At 35.2% G+C, this 17,146-nt stretch overlaps 4 protein-coding genes across 4 annotated transcripts; 1 reads left to right on the top strand and 3 right to left on the bottom strand.

The window, feature by feature from the left end:
* Positions 1-1,480: 1,480 nt before the first annotated feature.
* Positions 1,481-4,130, top strand: LOC105800746 (uncharacterized). The gene is made up of 4 exons (XM_012632042.2): positions 1,481-2,605; positions 2,867-3,122; positions 3,278-3,487; positions 3,574-4,130. The coding sequence occupies exons 1-4, from the start codon at positions 1,563-1,565 to the stop codon at positions 3,730-3,732; spliced, it is 1,668 nt and encodes a 555-aa protein (XP_012487496.1). The 5' UTR covers positions 1,481-1,562; the 3' UTR covers positions 3,733-4,130.
* A 152-nt stretch (positions 4,131-4,282) lies between these two features.
* LOC105800745 (uncharacterized) lies at positions 4,283-5,867 on the bottom strand. The gene is made up of 5 exons (XM_012632041.2): positions 5,501-5,867; positions 5,315-5,421; positions 5,082-5,229; positions 4,807-5,001; positions 4,283-4,718 (listed from the first exon to the last, which is right to left on the bottom strand). The coding sequence occupies exons 1-5, from the start codon at positions 5,729-5,731 to the stop codon at positions 4,482-4,484; spliced, it is 918 nt and encodes a 305-aa protein (XP_012487495.1). The 5' UTR covers positions 5,732-5,867; the 3' UTR covers positions 4,283-4,481.
* Positions 5,868-6,975: 1,108 nt separating this feature from the next.
* On the bottom strand, positions 6,976-10,389 carry LOC105800743 (pentatricopeptide repeat-containing protein At3g06920). The gene is made up of 2 exons (XM_012632039.2): positions 10,256-10,389; positions 6,976-10,079 (listed from the first exon to the last, which is right to left on the bottom strand). Exons 1-2 carry the CDS (start codon positions 10,278-10,280, stop codon positions 7,417-7,419), a joined length of 2,688 nt encoding a protein of 895 aa, XP_012487493.1. The 5' UTR covers positions 10,281-10,389; the 3' UTR covers positions 6,976-7,416.
* A 683-nt stretch (positions 10,390-11,072) lies between these two features.
* Positions 11,073-16,673, bottom strand: LOC105800744 (kinesin-like protein KIN-13A). The gene is made up of 14 exons (XM_012632040.2): positions 16,541-16,673; positions 16,375-16,463; positions 16,014-16,283; positions 15,517-15,738; positions 15,094-15,288; positions 14,863-14,964; positions 14,652-14,729; positions 14,431-14,512; positions 13,513-13,675; positions 12,928-13,257; positions 12,591-12,809; positions 11,892-12,483; positions 11,746-11,811; positions 11,073-11,613 (listed from the first exon to the last, which is right to left on the bottom strand). Exons 3-14 carry the CDS (start codon positions 16,215-16,217, stop codon positions 11,431-11,433), a joined length of 2,436 nt encoding a protein of 811 aa, XP_012487494.1. The 5' UTR covers positions 16,218-16,283; positions 16,375-16,463; positions 16,541-16,673; the 3' UTR covers positions 11,073-11,430.
* Between the last annotated feature and the right edge of the window lie 473 nt (positions 16,674-17,146).

Below are 17,146 nucleotides of genomic sequence, written 5' to 3'. Positions count from 1 at the left end.
CATTGAAATTATTGTATGTACAATAGAATGTGGGTTCGAGCGTGCTTGGTTGCATCTTATTTTCCTATTCAATGATTGGAGAGGGGTTATGGGTAATTATTGGTATTGGCATTGTTGCCGCAGGAGGACTATTGAATTTTAATTTGGTTGACATTGGCATTGTTATCAATGCAGAATGATATAAATTCAACATTTTATCCTTCTATTTAAGGATTGGGGAGGGAATATGAGTAATTACATTTACACTCTTATGAGTAATTATAGGCACTGTATAAAAAAATAACTAATAATAATATGAAATTTTAGTATAATAGAGGGACTAAATCGAAATTAAACCAATAATGATATAAAACGGAGATGATGTGATGAAAGAAGAGAGCCATGCGGGTGGGGGAAGTGCCGATTGAAACAAACTGTTGTGTACATTTGTGTCACCTCATTATATATATTGATAATATTACCCCACGTTATCACCATCTTGTCCCCAAAAAATTTAACATACACTAAAATGTGTGGTCTTATTTTAAGATAAAGAGTTTGAGATTTTAGAATTTTCCCCAATAAATATATTAGAGATTTTAGATATTCCAATTTTAATTTTAAATTTATTGAAGTTTAGCAATTGATTGCCCATCACTACTCTATACAATTTCAATATTCATTTAAATAGGTGGATTTATATCTTGATTCACTAACAAAATAAAATTTTTCATATTTGAGTTATATCGCGAGTAAATATAACTTTTCATAAAAATTATTGTCCAACTTTGAACTCAAATAATTTAAATTGAAATGTCTCAAAATTGAAATAATCAAAAGTGTTAATATACATGGAGATACTTGATCTTGATAATTTATACCTATTTGGTATTTAATTTTTTTGGATGTAATTGGTATCTAAAATACATTAACGTGGCATTGACAATCAATAGAATGGTGACATGTGGACAATTTTTAATTTTTTTAAAATTGAATTTATAAAAAAAATTATAATTTTTTTTGTCAAGCGTGACTATTACTCGTGCCACATCAACGTATTTTAGCAATGTTAATTAGGTACTTAAAAAAGTATCAAATTGACTTAAGGTTTGCAAGTTTAGGTACCAATTAGGTCAAAAAAAATGAAACCAAGTAAGTATAAGTTTTAAGTTCAAGCGTCCCGTATATAGAACTCTATCTGAAACCTAAAATGACTCGACTTGAAAATTAAAATGTCCTGAACTCAAAACATCCTTTAACTTAACTTACGGGTTTGATCTTTTGGATCAAAATCTAAATACAAAACCCAAAAAGTCCCCATAAAGCTTTCATCTTTTTAAGCATTTGAATTGGGCCAAGTTACGAAGGGAAAAAAAAGGAACCAGCTTTAATGGTACACCTTGTTTAGGCCGATTAATCTCAAAACTGAAAAACCAAAGCTTTTTTTGGGCTTCAAAGGCGGCCTGAGAAGGGTAAAACTCTGATAACCATGAAAAAGAAAAAAAAAATAGTAAAGAACCCAACTTTCTTCAGCTGTTTTCTATGTCCGTCACTCACCTTGTTCGGGCTCCACTGTCAAATCCATGGCGGGGACGGTCTCCCTCACACTCTCCTCCGTTCCCAAGTATTCACTAAAGCCACTCTTATTTTCCCGTCTTTCCACTCCATTTCCTTCAAAACACACCAAGCGTAAAAACTATTTGCGCCCCAAAATCCTCAAAACCCTCACTAAACGTTTCCCTTCTTCCACTCCTATCAATCCCATAACCCCCATAGAATCCCAACCTGAAACTAAACCTCTCGACGTCGTCGTTTTCGAGCCGCCTTCTGATGAAACCGATAAAGTTGAAGAATTTCGGGTTTCAGAGACACCGGGTGTTCTTAATGGAGAAAACAGTGGCGATTTTGGTAAATTTTCTCCTTATTCAGTAATGAAATTTGGATTTTATTTTGTTGGGATTTTTTTGTTTCAGACTTTAATTGCTGTTTGGGTGATGGGAAATTGGGATTCTGAGGGTAAAGATAGGAACTTGAGGAAAAATAGAAGTAAAAATGGTGAATTTCTTAATAATGGGAAAGTGGGATTGAATTCTAGAACTATGGTTTATTGTGATGAATCTGAATTAGAAGAAAAAGTTGAAGAAATTAGAGCTATGGCTAGGGAAGCTCGAAAAATTGAGAAAAAAGAACCGAAAAATGGGGATGAAGAAGATGAAACTTTGAATTCTAGGGCAAGAATTGGGATTGAAAAGGAAATTGGGACTAGATTGAGTAAGTTAGAGAAGAAACTGAACTCAAAGAAAGATACATTTCCGGGGTCTTATTCAAGTTTCTTGGACGAGTTAAATGATGGTGATGATGAAAAAGAGGTGAACAAAAGGTTGTTTGTAAAGAAGAAGTTTAAATTCCGAGGACCTGAAAAGAGTTTGAGAAGTGGCGTGAAGGGTTTTTCCGGTTTAAAAGACGGTTGCAAATTGAGCAATAAGAATGGTGTAGCTGCTAATGCTTCTAGGTTTGAGGAAGTGGATGATGGAACGGCAGTAGTGAGTCAAGACTTGGTTTCCTTGCCGAGTAATAGAGAGAAGATCGAGGAGGGGGAATTAGGATCTTTGCACGATAATACGAGGTTCGATTGTTTTTGAAAATCTTTGCAATTGTTGATTTATTTGTAGTTATGTTCATGTAGTTGTGTAGTTATCTAGATTTCAGAATTAGCCTTGTCTGAAATTCAAAACCGAACAGAAAAAATACGACCTTTTCTCATTTCAACTTTCAAGCTATTTATTTATAATTTTCTCTAAATTTGTTAAGTTTTATGAGCGGTTGGATTTGAGTTTATAGTTCTATTGAGTTCTTTGCATTCCTTGATTATTTGTTGAATTTCTAGTGCTGGTCCAGAGAGCAGTGAAGAAAGGTTGTCTAATGAAGCTATAAAATCAATGAACTCGAGAGATTTGGATACCCTGAAGTCGAAGATTTCTACAAATGAGAATCCGAAAGCTAAAACCAAATCCGATAAGGTTGCTTTATTGCGTACTTCAAAAAGAATAGATGTTAGCAACAAGCCACCGGTCGATAAAGTCATGGGCAACCAATTGGGCATCAAAACTGATCCATGGTGGCTGAATCTTCCATATGTCCTTGTACGTAAATGCAGCTAAAGCTTATGCCCGGATTATTATCATTTGATTAATTCCCTTCAATTAGTTGCATATTTCATTCTTCTTGGTTTTCCATGTCTCTCACTATTATAATGCCCCATTGTACCTTTTTGGGGTGCACTTGCAACTATTTCCAGGTTATTCTCATGCAACGAGGTGATGATCTAGAAGGACTGGAAGGGCTTTTTACCATACAATTATCATCCGAGGGTCAGGAACAGAGCAAAACTTCTTGTGTTGTTGCATTTGAGGACCGCAGCGATGCCAGTAACTTCTGTTATCTTCTTGACTGTTTTTTTGAAGATCTAGGTGATTTCAGTGCTGACGTCATTCCTATGTCCGTGAAAGTAAGAACCATGATTGAGAATGCATTCATTTTCTTAATCTGTTTCTCATATGACTAATGCTAGACCGGAACCGGTGAATTCTGCAGGAACTTAATGAAGCCGTAAAATCTCATGCCAAGGAAGTAATTGTTGTTCAGAAGGGGCAGCTTAAGCTTTATGCAGGTCAACCATTTGCTGAGGTTGAGATGGCTTTGCAGTCTTTGATTGAAAATAACCAAAATGCCTCCATTGCAAACTCAGAATAAGCTATGGAAGGGATTCAATCACAGACTGTAAAAAAGTTGAAGAGGATTACATGCTTCCTGGAGTTGAAGAGTGAAGTTGATGAACATCTTAATGAGTGCTCTCGGATCAGAGTAATCGAATCACTCCGATCGGAATGTTGTGTCAAAAGTTTTGTTGCCCTTTTTTTTTTTTTTGATTAAATGTTATTTTTTTTCATGTTGGTGCCATTGCAACTCGCGGTTGTTGGCCATTGTATCAAATTGAATTATTATATTACTCCTGTTTTTCATTTTCTTTATGTATTTGTAAAAGTACTACTTGGGGGTTAAATTGCAGTTTGCTCTCTCATTTTAAAAATTGGGCAAACTAGTTTTTATACATATAAAAAGCAAATTGCTCTCTCAGTCCATTATCAACATATGTTACACGTGTTATTTTTGGTTATTTAGTTAATATGTTGGTTTGAATAAAATTTTAACAGAAAAGATTTATTTTTCCTTTCTATTTATAGAAATTAATTTGTCAATTTTGAATAAAAAAGTAAAATACAATTTGAGTACTTTCTTTAAATAAAAATAAAACTAGGTCAACTTCCATTTAACGTTAAAGAATATAACAACAGCAAATGTGTTATTCGAACATTACAAAATGGGGGTGAACAGGAAAAAAGTGGATGAAAACAAAGTTATTTTTCGCCACCAAAATCATGTAAAAAACAGCATTTACATGAAAAAAGTTAGAGAAACCCTAAAAACTTTTACCATAAACCCTACTGTGAACCTACAGCTTTGATAATGGACTGAGCTTGAATAGGTGACAAGCTTGATTGGCAAAAGCTTTGCCAAGCCTCCCCTGGATTCTCATCTTCATTTTCAGTAAATGCCTTGTATACTGAAAACACAATGCTTCTTGCTGCTTCTCTGGCCTCCGGCAATCTATCATTCAACGAACCCGTGGCCATTTGTAGCAGTTTAACCAACCCGAATTCTTTAATTTCATCCACACCCTGCAGCATTGGTAAAATATATACCATAGTTGATTATGTTGCTCAATGAGTAAGACAATGTTCAAAAACAGTATATAAAAATGTTTACCGTTTTGGAAACCGAGTTTGAAATGGAAACAGCAGCTTTGGCTCTGACTCTAAGGTTGCCATGGTTAACATATCCACTAAGCTTATTAAGCAGAGGCAAAGGAGCAATGGTGTTAACCATTGATTTTAATGACTTGTCTGCTTCTTCACATACAAATTTCTTATCCTGAGAAGCTTTTAGTAACAGTTGCAGCAACTGTAAAAGTGCAAAACCAAACATAAATTGAAAAGCCTCAAAAGAGATTTAGGGTAAAAGCAAGCCAACTGGGTACTTACCAACCGATCAAATGCACCAGAATCAGTGAAATCAAGCAGTTTTTCACCAAATGCGTTGAAGATATCTGAAGCAGCCATAATCGAGGTCTTGCAAAGGGCACTTCTTGGGTTGTTCATTGCCTTCACCAGTATCAACATCACCTTCTCTCTGGCATAATCACAAACATTTTATCAGCGCAAAAATCCCACCACCAAAACAGCAATTAAAAAAAATAAAAAATAAAGAAACCTACAAGATTGGAAGCAATACGGTGGAGTGATGTAAAGAGAACCGCCTAACATCATTCAATGACTCGCAAACCTTAACCCAATCCTTTGACTCTAACCCTTCAACCAATCCCTGAAAAATTCATACAAAAATCAGAACCATGAATCTGCAAACAGGGTTTACTTTTAATATAGAGAAAATCAAGAATTACTTGGATTTTGGACTCTGGGTCTTCAAAGGGCTTGAGCTTCTCGGAAGAAACGTAATCAACGGAGGCATCTGCAGGTGGTGGTGGTGGTGGTAAAGGAGAAGCCTTCTTCTCTTCATTGACACCAAAATCTGATGGTTTCTTCTGGGTTTGGATCGGAATCGACAATTTGGCTTGTTTTTTGGGTCTTTCTGGTGTAGTAGGGAGTGCATTATCGATGGGTCTCAACGCCATTTTTTTTCTTTTGCTATGAAATCAGAAAACAGTGAGTCGATTTTTGGCTGTGAAATTGAAGCAAATTTAAAAAAGGACTGAAATTGAAAGGAGTATAAAAAAAAGTTATTGCAATTTAAAAATTTGAGAAAAGTGGGGAAAGAGACGTTGGACTGCCCTTTTTTAAGATCTTCTAACGGTCGAAATCTATAAAAGTGGTAATTATCTGCTATACTCGGTTGTATTGTATTGTGTTGTTAACAATATCTGATAGGACACGCGGCATGATGCTAATACAAACATTTTCTTTATGGGGAGCAAGGGGAAAGGGGTTATGAGGGTTTCAACACCACATCTGATATCAATCAGAAATTAGAGTATAATTCTCATTTTAATTCAGTCATATTCTAATTACGTCCTTCAACAATAGATGCTATATTAGGTAGATTTATCTGTTACTAAAATTGTTAATTTAATCATTAAATAAGACATTAGATCTCATGTAACATAGTTTAAAACAAAAAATATAAAAATATTCACTCTCTTTTCTTTTTCTATTTTACTTATGCAAACATTTTACTTTTCTTTAAATTTCTTGGTTTAAATTATGTTGATATGATTAAATTGTTAATTTATATTACATGCCATTTAATGATTTGAAAACCTAATTAGAATGTTTTAAAATTTGAAACGAGGATTATAATTTAGAGATGTTTGGTCAATTAACTCTTAAACTAATAATAGACACAAGATGTTTCATTATAGCTAAGAGTTTACATTGATGTCAAAAGTATTGTATTAATCAAAATTTTCCATCAACATAAGCATCAATAAAAGTGTTAAAAAAATTAGCTGGAATTTAACTTGGAGAATATAGCCAATCAATGGTAAACTTATATGAGTTCCAAATTAATTGGCATAAAATTCACGGTTTGATTCTTGGGTTTGTGAATCCTTTTCCCACTGTGCTTACATAGAAAATCTGCACTTTTTTAACGCATAAGATACAAACTACACATTCACTAAGGTACCTAGTCATCAATTCGTGCATTATACATGAATAGATGCGGTAGAAGAAGAATATTTCTAAAATTTAATTATATTTAAGCTATTCATGTAAATACACATATTCAAATTTTGGTCCTCTTTTTTAAATATGATTCACTGTCATGACATTTAACGCTTCATGTCAAGACATTTATCCCCCAAATTAATGATGAAACTAACGGAAATTGAATCAAAGTTGCAAATGATAATACATGGTATTACAGAAGTCAGTACAACAAAATTTCCTTTGAATTTAATTGGTATGAAGGGTTTACTTTCACATTTGAAAGAGATATATATATATAATTAAACAAAACAAAACAAAACTATTAAAAGATCAAGATATAGAAGTGGCCTTTCTTCTAAGTGGCTGCTGTCTTTGTTTATTTGCTGAGGGCATCTGTCTTCTTAATCATCCATGATGCATTAGCAATGGCTTCAGTGACAAGAGCACCTATACATTGATACGATGTCACCAATATGTATGTATGCACCCATGCATGCATGCATAGTTAACCATAAGGAAACATTTCATCAGATGGGGAAATACCCTTGCTTAAAGTTCATCTATAGAAGTGTTATTGCTCCACCAGAAACATCGAGAAACATCTTCTCATCATGCATTAATCGATCTCTCTCCAACACCGAACCGAAATATGTTACCAATATTTCGAAGCATGTTGAGACTTCGCTGTTTCTTTCAAGACAGCCCCTACAATAGCTGCTTGCTCAAGACATTCAGCTTTATGCAGTGCATCTAGAAGAACAACACAGGTTTTGGTATGAATGTTAAAACCTTTCCGTCGAGTTTCTTCAAAAAGTTTATATGCATCCGTTGCCCTATTGGCGTTGCTTAACCCCTCGATGATGGCATTATAGCATGCAGAATCAGGTATACCCCCATTAGCCTTAAACCTCTCAAAAAGTCCATGAGCTTCAGCAACATTACCAGCCTTCGCGAGTCCGGAAATCATAGTGGTGTACGTGATGGTATTCGGTTTTAACCATTGCTTTTCCATTTCTTGCCAAAGCACAAAGGCCTTATTGAATTTTCTAATCTTGCAAAGACCATTTATGAGAATGCTATACGTGATATGGTTCGGGGGACAATTCATGTCTTTCATAGACTTGAAACAAACAAGGGCTTCATCGACCTCTTCGGCTTTCACCAAAGCATCAAGCAAGCAATTCCATGTGTATGTGTTCGGTGTCAAACCCTTTTGCATTAACTCTTCCAATATTAGATATGCTTCATCTATTCTCCCGACTTTTCCGAACCCATCAATAAGACTACTATAGATAACTAAATTCAACTCTATGCCCTGCGATTTTGCTTCTTCGAGGAGCATGTATGCTTCATCAAGCCTATCAATCTTAGAAAGACCATCAATGACGGAACCATAGGTAACAACAGTCGGTTGGTGACCTTTTGATTTCATTTCCTCTAGAAGCTGATAAGCTTTGTTAACCTTACCCGACTTGCAAAATCCATCAATCACGGTGTTATAAGCACGGGTGTCCAAAATGCAACCTTGCTCCTTCATTGCATGAAACAACTGATAGGTTTCATGCGCACAACCTGCTTTCACGAGACAATGTATCAGAATCGAATAGCTTTGAACATCTGGAATGAATCCTTGAGCCTTTATTTCCTCGAACAAAGCCCGACCCTTCTCGATTTCCCCAGCTTTAAACACACAATCCATGTAGGTATTGAGGAGCATAAGATCAGGGGCGCAGCCCCTTCGCAGCATTTCTTTGTATATCTTATGACCATCCTCCTTCCTCCCGCACTTGAAGAAGTTCCGAATGAGGGATGTATATACAACAGCATTCGGGATCTTATCGGAATCCAGCATCTTCTCGTAAAGTCTATAGGCATCATTTACTCTACCATGTTTTCCCAAGCCATCTATAAGGGAGCAAAATGTAACCTCGTTAGGACAACAAACTTTGTGATCCATTCCTTCGAATATAGAAACAGCCTCATCGAGTTTTTGTGCTTTACACAGTCTATCAATCATTATGTTTACGGTTATAACATTCGGGTATAAGCCAGCTTCTTTCATGGCACCCTGAATCCTCAAAGCATCCTCGAGATTACCATCCTTACAAAGCATGTCTATGAGAATGTTATAAGTTGGAAGGTTGGGCACAGCATCTTTCTTCATATCCTCGAAGATCCTCAATGCCTCTTGCACTTTCCCCTTCTTCCCAAGGCAAGTGAGAATGCAGTTATACGATATCACACTTGGAATTGATCCCTTTGCTTTCTGTCTTTCTAATAAACCGTACGCTTCATCAAACTTTCCCGCTGAGCCATATCCCATTATCATGGTGTTATAAGCATAAGCACAAGGGACCTTTCTATCCTGCTCCATCAACTCAAATAACTCTATAGCTTCTTGCAACCGATTCGATTTGCATAAAACACCAATCATGCTCGTGAAAGTCACGTCATCGGGCACTAGACCTTGTGCTTTCATCTCATGAAAGAATTTCCATGCCATATCGACCTTCCCTACCTTACCGAAACAGTCTATACAAACATTATAAAGCACAACATCAGCTTCAAAACAGTTGCTCCTCATCTCATCTAAAAGATTAAGAGCTGCATCAACCCGTCCTTCCTTAGCAAACACACGAATAAGTGTAGTAAACAAATGGACACTAACTTCATAACCTAGCTCCTGCATCTGATGAAACAGAGTAAGCATAAGATCTGATTCAAACACAGCGGACAAAGCACCGATAAGAGTGGTGTAAGCCGAAAAAGCCGGTCGAAACTTGAACTTCCTCATCATCTGTATAATATCGAAAGCTTCCCTTAACTTTTGGGATTTGACACAACTAACAACCAACTCGATGCAAGCGTTACTAGATGGGCCGAATCCCACCATGCTCATCTCTTCAAGAACCTGTTCGAGACAATCGAACTTCTTATTCCGAGCCATCAATATGAGAAGCGAATTATATGCTTCCGGACAATGCGCTTGGTCGGTTTTCTTCTCGGTCCATCGGAAATAGTTTATTGCTAGGTTAACATCTTTCAACTTCCTCAAAACCCCAATGATTAACCCGGGTTGAGGCTTCTCATTGAGTGAAGACAAAGCGTTTTCAATGGCGGATCCCCAAGGACCACTCTCTAAAATACAACACACATCTTCAACTTCTTTCCTCACCCCTTCAATACTATTAATTTTTCCCTCAAAAATGGCAGATTTCTTATACAATTCAGACGAAGACCCATCGGATAATGAAGACAGGGACTTACAAGTATTGAAAATTTGACAACAGGTTGTACGGATACAAAGGCTTATCCCTGCAACGAAAAAAAAAGGATAAAAATTTAGCAAATTTGGGAAATGAAAACACATGATAATGGCTGAATTTTTTTGAAAAAATACCCAATATAGGAAATTCATTGATTTTTACACTGTAAAACGCAAAATCCAAATTTTCAATTAATATGATAATTTCAGAGGTTAAATAATGTACCTGGATTTCTGAAGGTAGTCTTCATGTTTCATGTACACATTATTTGTAGTCAATCTCAGATCAAATTTTTAATCAAAAGAACTCAGAAAATAAATTAAAAATTTTCAAACCAAGAAATAAAATCAAAAGAAATTGGAAGAACTTAGGGTTTATGAAGGGTTTATACGAAGAAGAAGGCAATGTAATCCGACCCGTTTTGCTTTACTGTCGATACGCAGCGTTTCATTAAGTTGCTTTGAATCAAATAGGTCAAATAAGTATAGGTAGTTTTTCCTCTTTTTGTTAACAATATTAATTTTTTAGTATTTAATTTAAGTTTTAAAGTTAATTTGATAAAAATTAATTGTTAATAATTTTATGATTAAATTTTACATGATTTTATTAATAGAATAAATTTAGTTTTAATTATAAATTTATTTAATTTTATATTTAATTATTAAATATAATTCGATAAAAATAATTTAATTCAATTTTTGAGTTGATTAGATGAAAGTAAGTTACTCATATTTAGCTAATTATAAATTTTATCAACCCAGATTAAATACTAAAAATTAATAATGTTATTTTAACTACCACAATGTATATTTTTTGTCAAATATAAATATCATATAGGATAAAATGACACATTATGCATAAAAATTCAACTTCGTTCAAATTATTTATGATTTGAGTCACGAATTGACAATTAATTCTTTTATTGAGTAAATGCAAATTGAAAAAAAACCACTACTTTACTCTTTTTTCCTCTCCTTCCAATAGAAATGATTTTATTTTTAAAAAAAATATTTCCTTCGTCACCATTAAACAACAAAGCATGTCAATCTAAACAATGATACATCAGATTCATCTAAACAATAAATGTTTGACAATTTCAATTGGCCCCTCTTATTACCGGGACATGTACGAGGCATTTACATCGAAACATCAATACCTGCAAGACACGGTGGAGTTTTTATGCAATGCCAAATTTCCTTTCTCCGAGAACTCGAAATGGCTCCATGCATTGACCGCCAGAACCAAGTAGAGATTCCATTTGAGATAAAAGCTTTATATATTTGTTTATATCAAAATATTTAAGCGTCAATGTCCATCGAGAAATATAACTATAACAATCTAAGCGAGGTTATGAGACAGGTTCTGATGCGGTAATGCAAGCAGGGAACAAACTGCTTGCCTTAACGAGGAACTCTCTTCCGACTCAGTATCTCCTGCTCTTTCAATCGATGCTGGAACCTGGCAAGGCGAGCTTGAAGGCCAACCAGACCAGCAGCCTTGCGTGAAAGCACAAAGCTTAGTTGGGTCACATAATTGTCGATGAGGCTGCCTGGTTGGTCCACCTCTGCCAAAAGCTTCATTTCCTGTTAATATTCGAGCAGAACAAGATGAACAGTGGTATAAATTTTAATTGGTGCATGAATGTTTGAGAAGCGGAACAATAAGTACTAGAAATCGAAAAGATTTGACCACTAATCCAGGGCTAGTTTACTTACTTCACGAACAATTTCCATTGTATCCTCAATTTCTTTTCTGTGAGCAGCAATTAAAGCCTCTTCCTCCTGCCACAAACCAAAAGCATACACAGAATGAAGTAAAATCGAAAAGCATACATATAATGACAACCATATCAACGGCCTACCTCAAGTATTGCATTGATATTCTCATCAGGAGGCTCGGGATCATATTGTCTATGTCCAACATTATTTGCATTGCTATAACTAACAGCATTTGACTGCCTAGACTTTGTAGTGGACAAATCAGATCCTCCCCCGTCTTTCTTAGCTACGATCCCGGTCATCTTATCTGACTTTTCTTCTCTAGTCACTTTTCTACGAGGTGGTGACACCTTCTGCAGTTTCTCTTCTGTATCAGCTGAGTTTTGAGAATTTGATGAGTAAACTCTTTTTGTTGAGCTGCTGTAGGAGTTATTCACTTCAAATCTCTCCCGACCTGTTGGCCCAGAAGTCAATCCACTTTCCTCTCTCCTGTTGAAAGAGTAACCTGACGGAAACTTTGACAGCTGTTTATCAAAGTCAACAGTATAAACATCTTTTTCTACAACCCTTTGACTTGTATCAACAACTTTGGCTTCCTGTTGTTGTTCATATACGACTTCTATATCTGCGGGAGCAGGCAGAGAAGATGCTGAAGAAGCATCCGTATTACTTGGTGGTAAAGAAGTTACAGCCTGGTCCTTTTTGGGATTACCACTTTTGGAAAGACTTTTAACCCTGTTCATTTGGATAACAATAATCTTTATTTAATCAACAAGTAGAAAAATACAATGTAATGCAACAAAGGAAGTTCATGTAGTGTCTCGTTATAGAAACAAGCATACCTATCAGCATATCTCAGAGTATTGAGAGTGTGCTCACATGAACCTGCATTTGGAGAAATACATGAGATCATAACAGTCCTTGAGTTGCCAACGAAAGAGTCACGGAGCACTTCAGTGAGTTTGCTCCCACGGAATGGTATATGGATCTGATCATTGTCCAGGGCACGAATACACTCCTTGAGAGCCAAAAGGCTCTTATTAATTTCTGCACCCTCAATCCTGGCAAGAATCGGAACCAGTGATATCAGAACAAACCAAAAAGAAACCAGGTGAGGAGAAAAAAGATTAATGTTAGTTTCTCCCCTCTTTTTGTCCTTGCATAAAAATTCAAATCTACCTAGTTTGTCGGTCATTGTCGGTGGTGTCTGCACCTCTTTCACTGCCAGCAAGATCAATAAAAGAAATCTTTCCCACAACCTTCCCACTTTTAGATTCATTCCCATCATTGTTCCGTTTCGACTCCTTTATCTCAGGGTGTTTCTTGATGGCAAGTTGTAAAATAGCATGTGACCTTGAAGACTCCTCATTTGCACCAGTAGATCCAGTGCTTCTAGCAGCATTTCCCCTCTCAATGTATTCCTTGACAACTTGCACATCTAACACCTCAAATTCTTGCAGTCCAACAATACAGACTTGTTGTCTCCCATCTTCTCTCATACAAAGTTTCCTATGAAGAAACTTAAATTATTCAGTGATCTAATAGTTATTAATATGTATGTGCATGCACATTTATACCAGAATACATACTGAAAGAGAGAATGTGTGAAGGGCAAATGGTTTGATACATAATAGAAGGTCAAACCAGAAGATAATTAAAATTTATTACACATCATAATCAATCAAGTGCTTTTAAGAAAAAAATTGATTTATAACACACATGGACATGCATAAATAAATAAGCAAGGAAAGAAAAGGGAATTACTTTCTATCACTCAAAAGGTCAAAGAGTTTTCCACCATATATCTCAAAATAGCTAAGCCACAATTTAAATCTCTGACTGTGATAAACTGGCTGATGCAAGAATCTAATGAGGTCTTGTGCAGCTCTGAGAGGTAATGGCTGCATTGTGAACGTCTTACCACTACCTGAAATAAAAAATATATTTCGTGAACTGGAAATTAGCAACAATACCACAGAACCATGAACTGCAAAAACAAGGAGATGTGAAACAAAAGACTATAAACCAAGGAAAATAAGAAAATGACTATCATGTCTTAGGCTAATGTGATTTCTTTAGTTTACAACAGAGCTTTCTTCTCTTTTACAGAAACTAGTTCTTTTAGCACTAATTCTCTCATCAGTCTCGAAATTCTGAAACCCAATCATATGCATCAATTTTCTACTAATAATTCTAAATCTTCCAAATAGTTTCCTCCATTCTGTTTAAAATATCATGTACATCAATTTACAAAAAACTATGGTTCCAACTAGAATCTAATTTCTTCATGACTCTTTGAATTTGGGGTCTGGCAATGTTTCTAAACCAAAGCAACCATTCCTGGTAAGGCATAAGGGCGCAAGAGTAAATGTAAATTGATGGAATATAAAATAAGATTGACGCTAAAAGGAAGTTTACAAATTTAACAGCCAAAACTAATTCACTATGAAGTTCTGAGGATTTACAATGATTCAAAAACTACCACTTTAATATTCACGAAAAAGCTATATTTAGAAGAAACTGAAAGGAATAGATGGCTATACACCATCCAAGATGCATGTAAGCTTTGAGATTCAAAAATATTTCCTTCTAACATTAATAGTGCTTCAAGCATACAAAAGCAGAAAATAACATATATAGCACACATGACATTCAGGAAGAAAAGTCTGAAACTGTGCGAACCTGTTTGCCCATATGCAAAACAAGTGGCTTTTGTTCGCTGAAAAATTATGGGAATAATTGGCTCAACAGTAACACGATAAACCTGTTGAAGTGAACAAGAGGGGGAAAAATCAATCTTTGGCTCTAGCAAAACACTAAACAAATTGGTCATAATCTACTCAATGCTATTCAGGAACCATGTTTAGATGGCAACAACGCATTAATTTTTAACCAAGCATTACCTCATCATTAGTAACATGCTCATCCAGAACAGCATCAAAACAGAATTCATGCTTCTCTACGTATGCTGTCAAGTCCACCTTTCATATAACAACCAAAGCAGATATAAGCATGAGAAGAGATGACATATCAAACAAGCACCAATAATTCTAAAAAATTCATCTCAATAACACATAGTAACCTCACATTAACTTTTGTGAATAAGGGACAAACCTTTAGCTTGGGTTCATGGACCGTTAAAGCATTCTCACCTACAGTTACTATATCATCCTCCTTCCGAGAAATTTCTTTCTTGTTTAATGGTCTTTTACGTACCTTGTACCATGTGCAAGAAAAAAATTAAGCTTCATAGGAAACTTGAAAATTAAGGCATAGAAGACTGTGCTACGAGCATGCATCAATTGTTCCAGCCCAGATAATATAAAACACAGTGACAGAACATACCACAACTTTAATCTTAGCAACATTATTTTCCCTTGTACTGATCTCTTTTTCATTGGCAATGAATGACGAAGCAGAGGCATCTGCATTACTTTGCTCTTTTTGCTGCCGGCTAGATGTCACATTAAATTCGTTTTCAAATGATTTGTTCACACCTGGCATGAATGGTGATGGCTCAAAAGGTTCTGAGATAACATGCTGCCAATAAATCAAATCAACATTTATTTTCACAGGGAAAATTTTGTTACTAAATTGAGAAAAATATAAAACGGAATAACAAGAAGAAACAAGAAACATGTCAACATTTTTCCACAAAAATGAAATAAAAATAGTAGAACTGCATGATGTAAACAATATAAACTTTAAGCAATCAACCAATGTGGAATTCTCTGGCTAAGTTATGTTCAGTGCACAATATAACCATACCTCAGAAAGAAGCTCTGTATCATCAATAGCATGAAGATCCAAAAGGCCAGCTCCAAAATCCCCCTTGAACTCTGGAGAATGGAACCCATCAGATGTAGCCTGCCCTCCAGAACTTTGGGCAGTTGGTGTGTATGGCTCCAAACCAAATTCACCATTAAATTTGAGGTTCCTCATTAATTTGAATAGCCGCTGCTTCTCTTCAGCAGATTCTGCCCCATACCCCTACATGTATGTAATAGTAACTTCCTCATTACCTTGTCAATACTAAAATGATTTTTCCCACCAACTTCATGCAAAAAAGGGAAGAAATTATGCATTCCATAAACTCAGAATTGAATATAAATCGCGAAAAAGGAATAGAACATTTCCCTTGATTAAAAGGTGATGGCAGCAATTAAAAGTACATTAACCTAAATCAAATTGCATAGAATCATAGAAACAATAGAAACATAAACAAATAAAATACATGTGGTAAATTAAAAGCGGAACAACAGTACCTGCATGAGTAGATTAGGAAGGAGGCGTTGGTCGATGCCTGTAGAAGTCAAGGGAGAGGCCAGATGCTGCAATCCAGCAGATTGCAACCACCGTGCCATAACAGCATCACCAGCATCTCCGCCGGCGGGACCAGCATTGTTGAAGGACCCGCCGCCTCCAGCGTGATCGTAAAACGCCGTCGCAGCAGCATTGCTTTGCTGCATCTGGCCACCCGTGTGGCGCTGCGATCGCCTTTGCGGAGCCAATTTTTTAAAATTTGTTTATCAACGCTACCATAAGAAAAGAGATCAAATTTCAGAAATAATAATAACAACAACAGCAATACAAAGAAAATAAGAATATAACTAAAAAATTACTTACGAGGTGGAGAAAATCCAAAAATTCGAAGAAGATGTAAATGTATTTCTTCGAAAATGCAATTTCCAATAATTCGTGAAAATTTCTTAAACCTATCCAAGAAAAAAAATTACTCAAATTCACGCATTAAAATTATATAAAAAACAGTAGAAAAAACAAATAAAATTACCAGATAATGTTGAAAAAAAAAGACAAAAGGAAGACGGCGATTGAAGATCTACGAACAGATCTGAGAGAGAAATCAAATTATAAAAGCAGAAAATAGTGTTTGATTTTATTTAATTTATTTGCTTTTCTCTCGATAAATTAAAAAAATCGATGAGAACTGAAATCAAATAGAGGAAAATTTAAGCGCTTTTACGAAATGAAATACAATTATATTTTTTATATTGGGTTAATTCCACTAAATAACCCAAAACTATGGAAAAGATTTCAAATTGGTGTCTTAAACTTTAAAATATTTTAATTGAATTGTCAAAGTATCGGTATCATATCAATTAGGTCCTTACATTAGTGTAACCATCAATTTAAGCATTAGATGTTTATTTGGATCAGGAAGCATATTTAAAACATATTAATCAAATTATAAATGTGCATTTACTTACCATATATACAATTTAAATATGATATGTTGAAAAAGACACTTTCGATAAAATATAAATTGCTTTTTGTAATATGTTAATTCAAATATTTTCATTTAGTAGATATACACATTTAAAATTTATCTACTATGCTTCGCATCATATTTGAATAGACATAAAAGTATAATTGCAAA

This window comes from Gossypium raimondii, chromosome 9, assembly GCF_025698545.1.
Source record: "Gossypium raimondii isolate GPD5lz chromosome 9, ASM2569854v1, whole genome shotgun sequence".
In the NCBI taxonomy this organism is placed as follows: domain Eukaryota; kingdom Viridiplantae; phylum Streptophyta; class Magnoliopsida; order Malvales; family Malvaceae; genus Gossypium; species Gossypium raimondii.
This window is presented reverse-complemented; position numbering and strand designations above follow the sequence as displayed.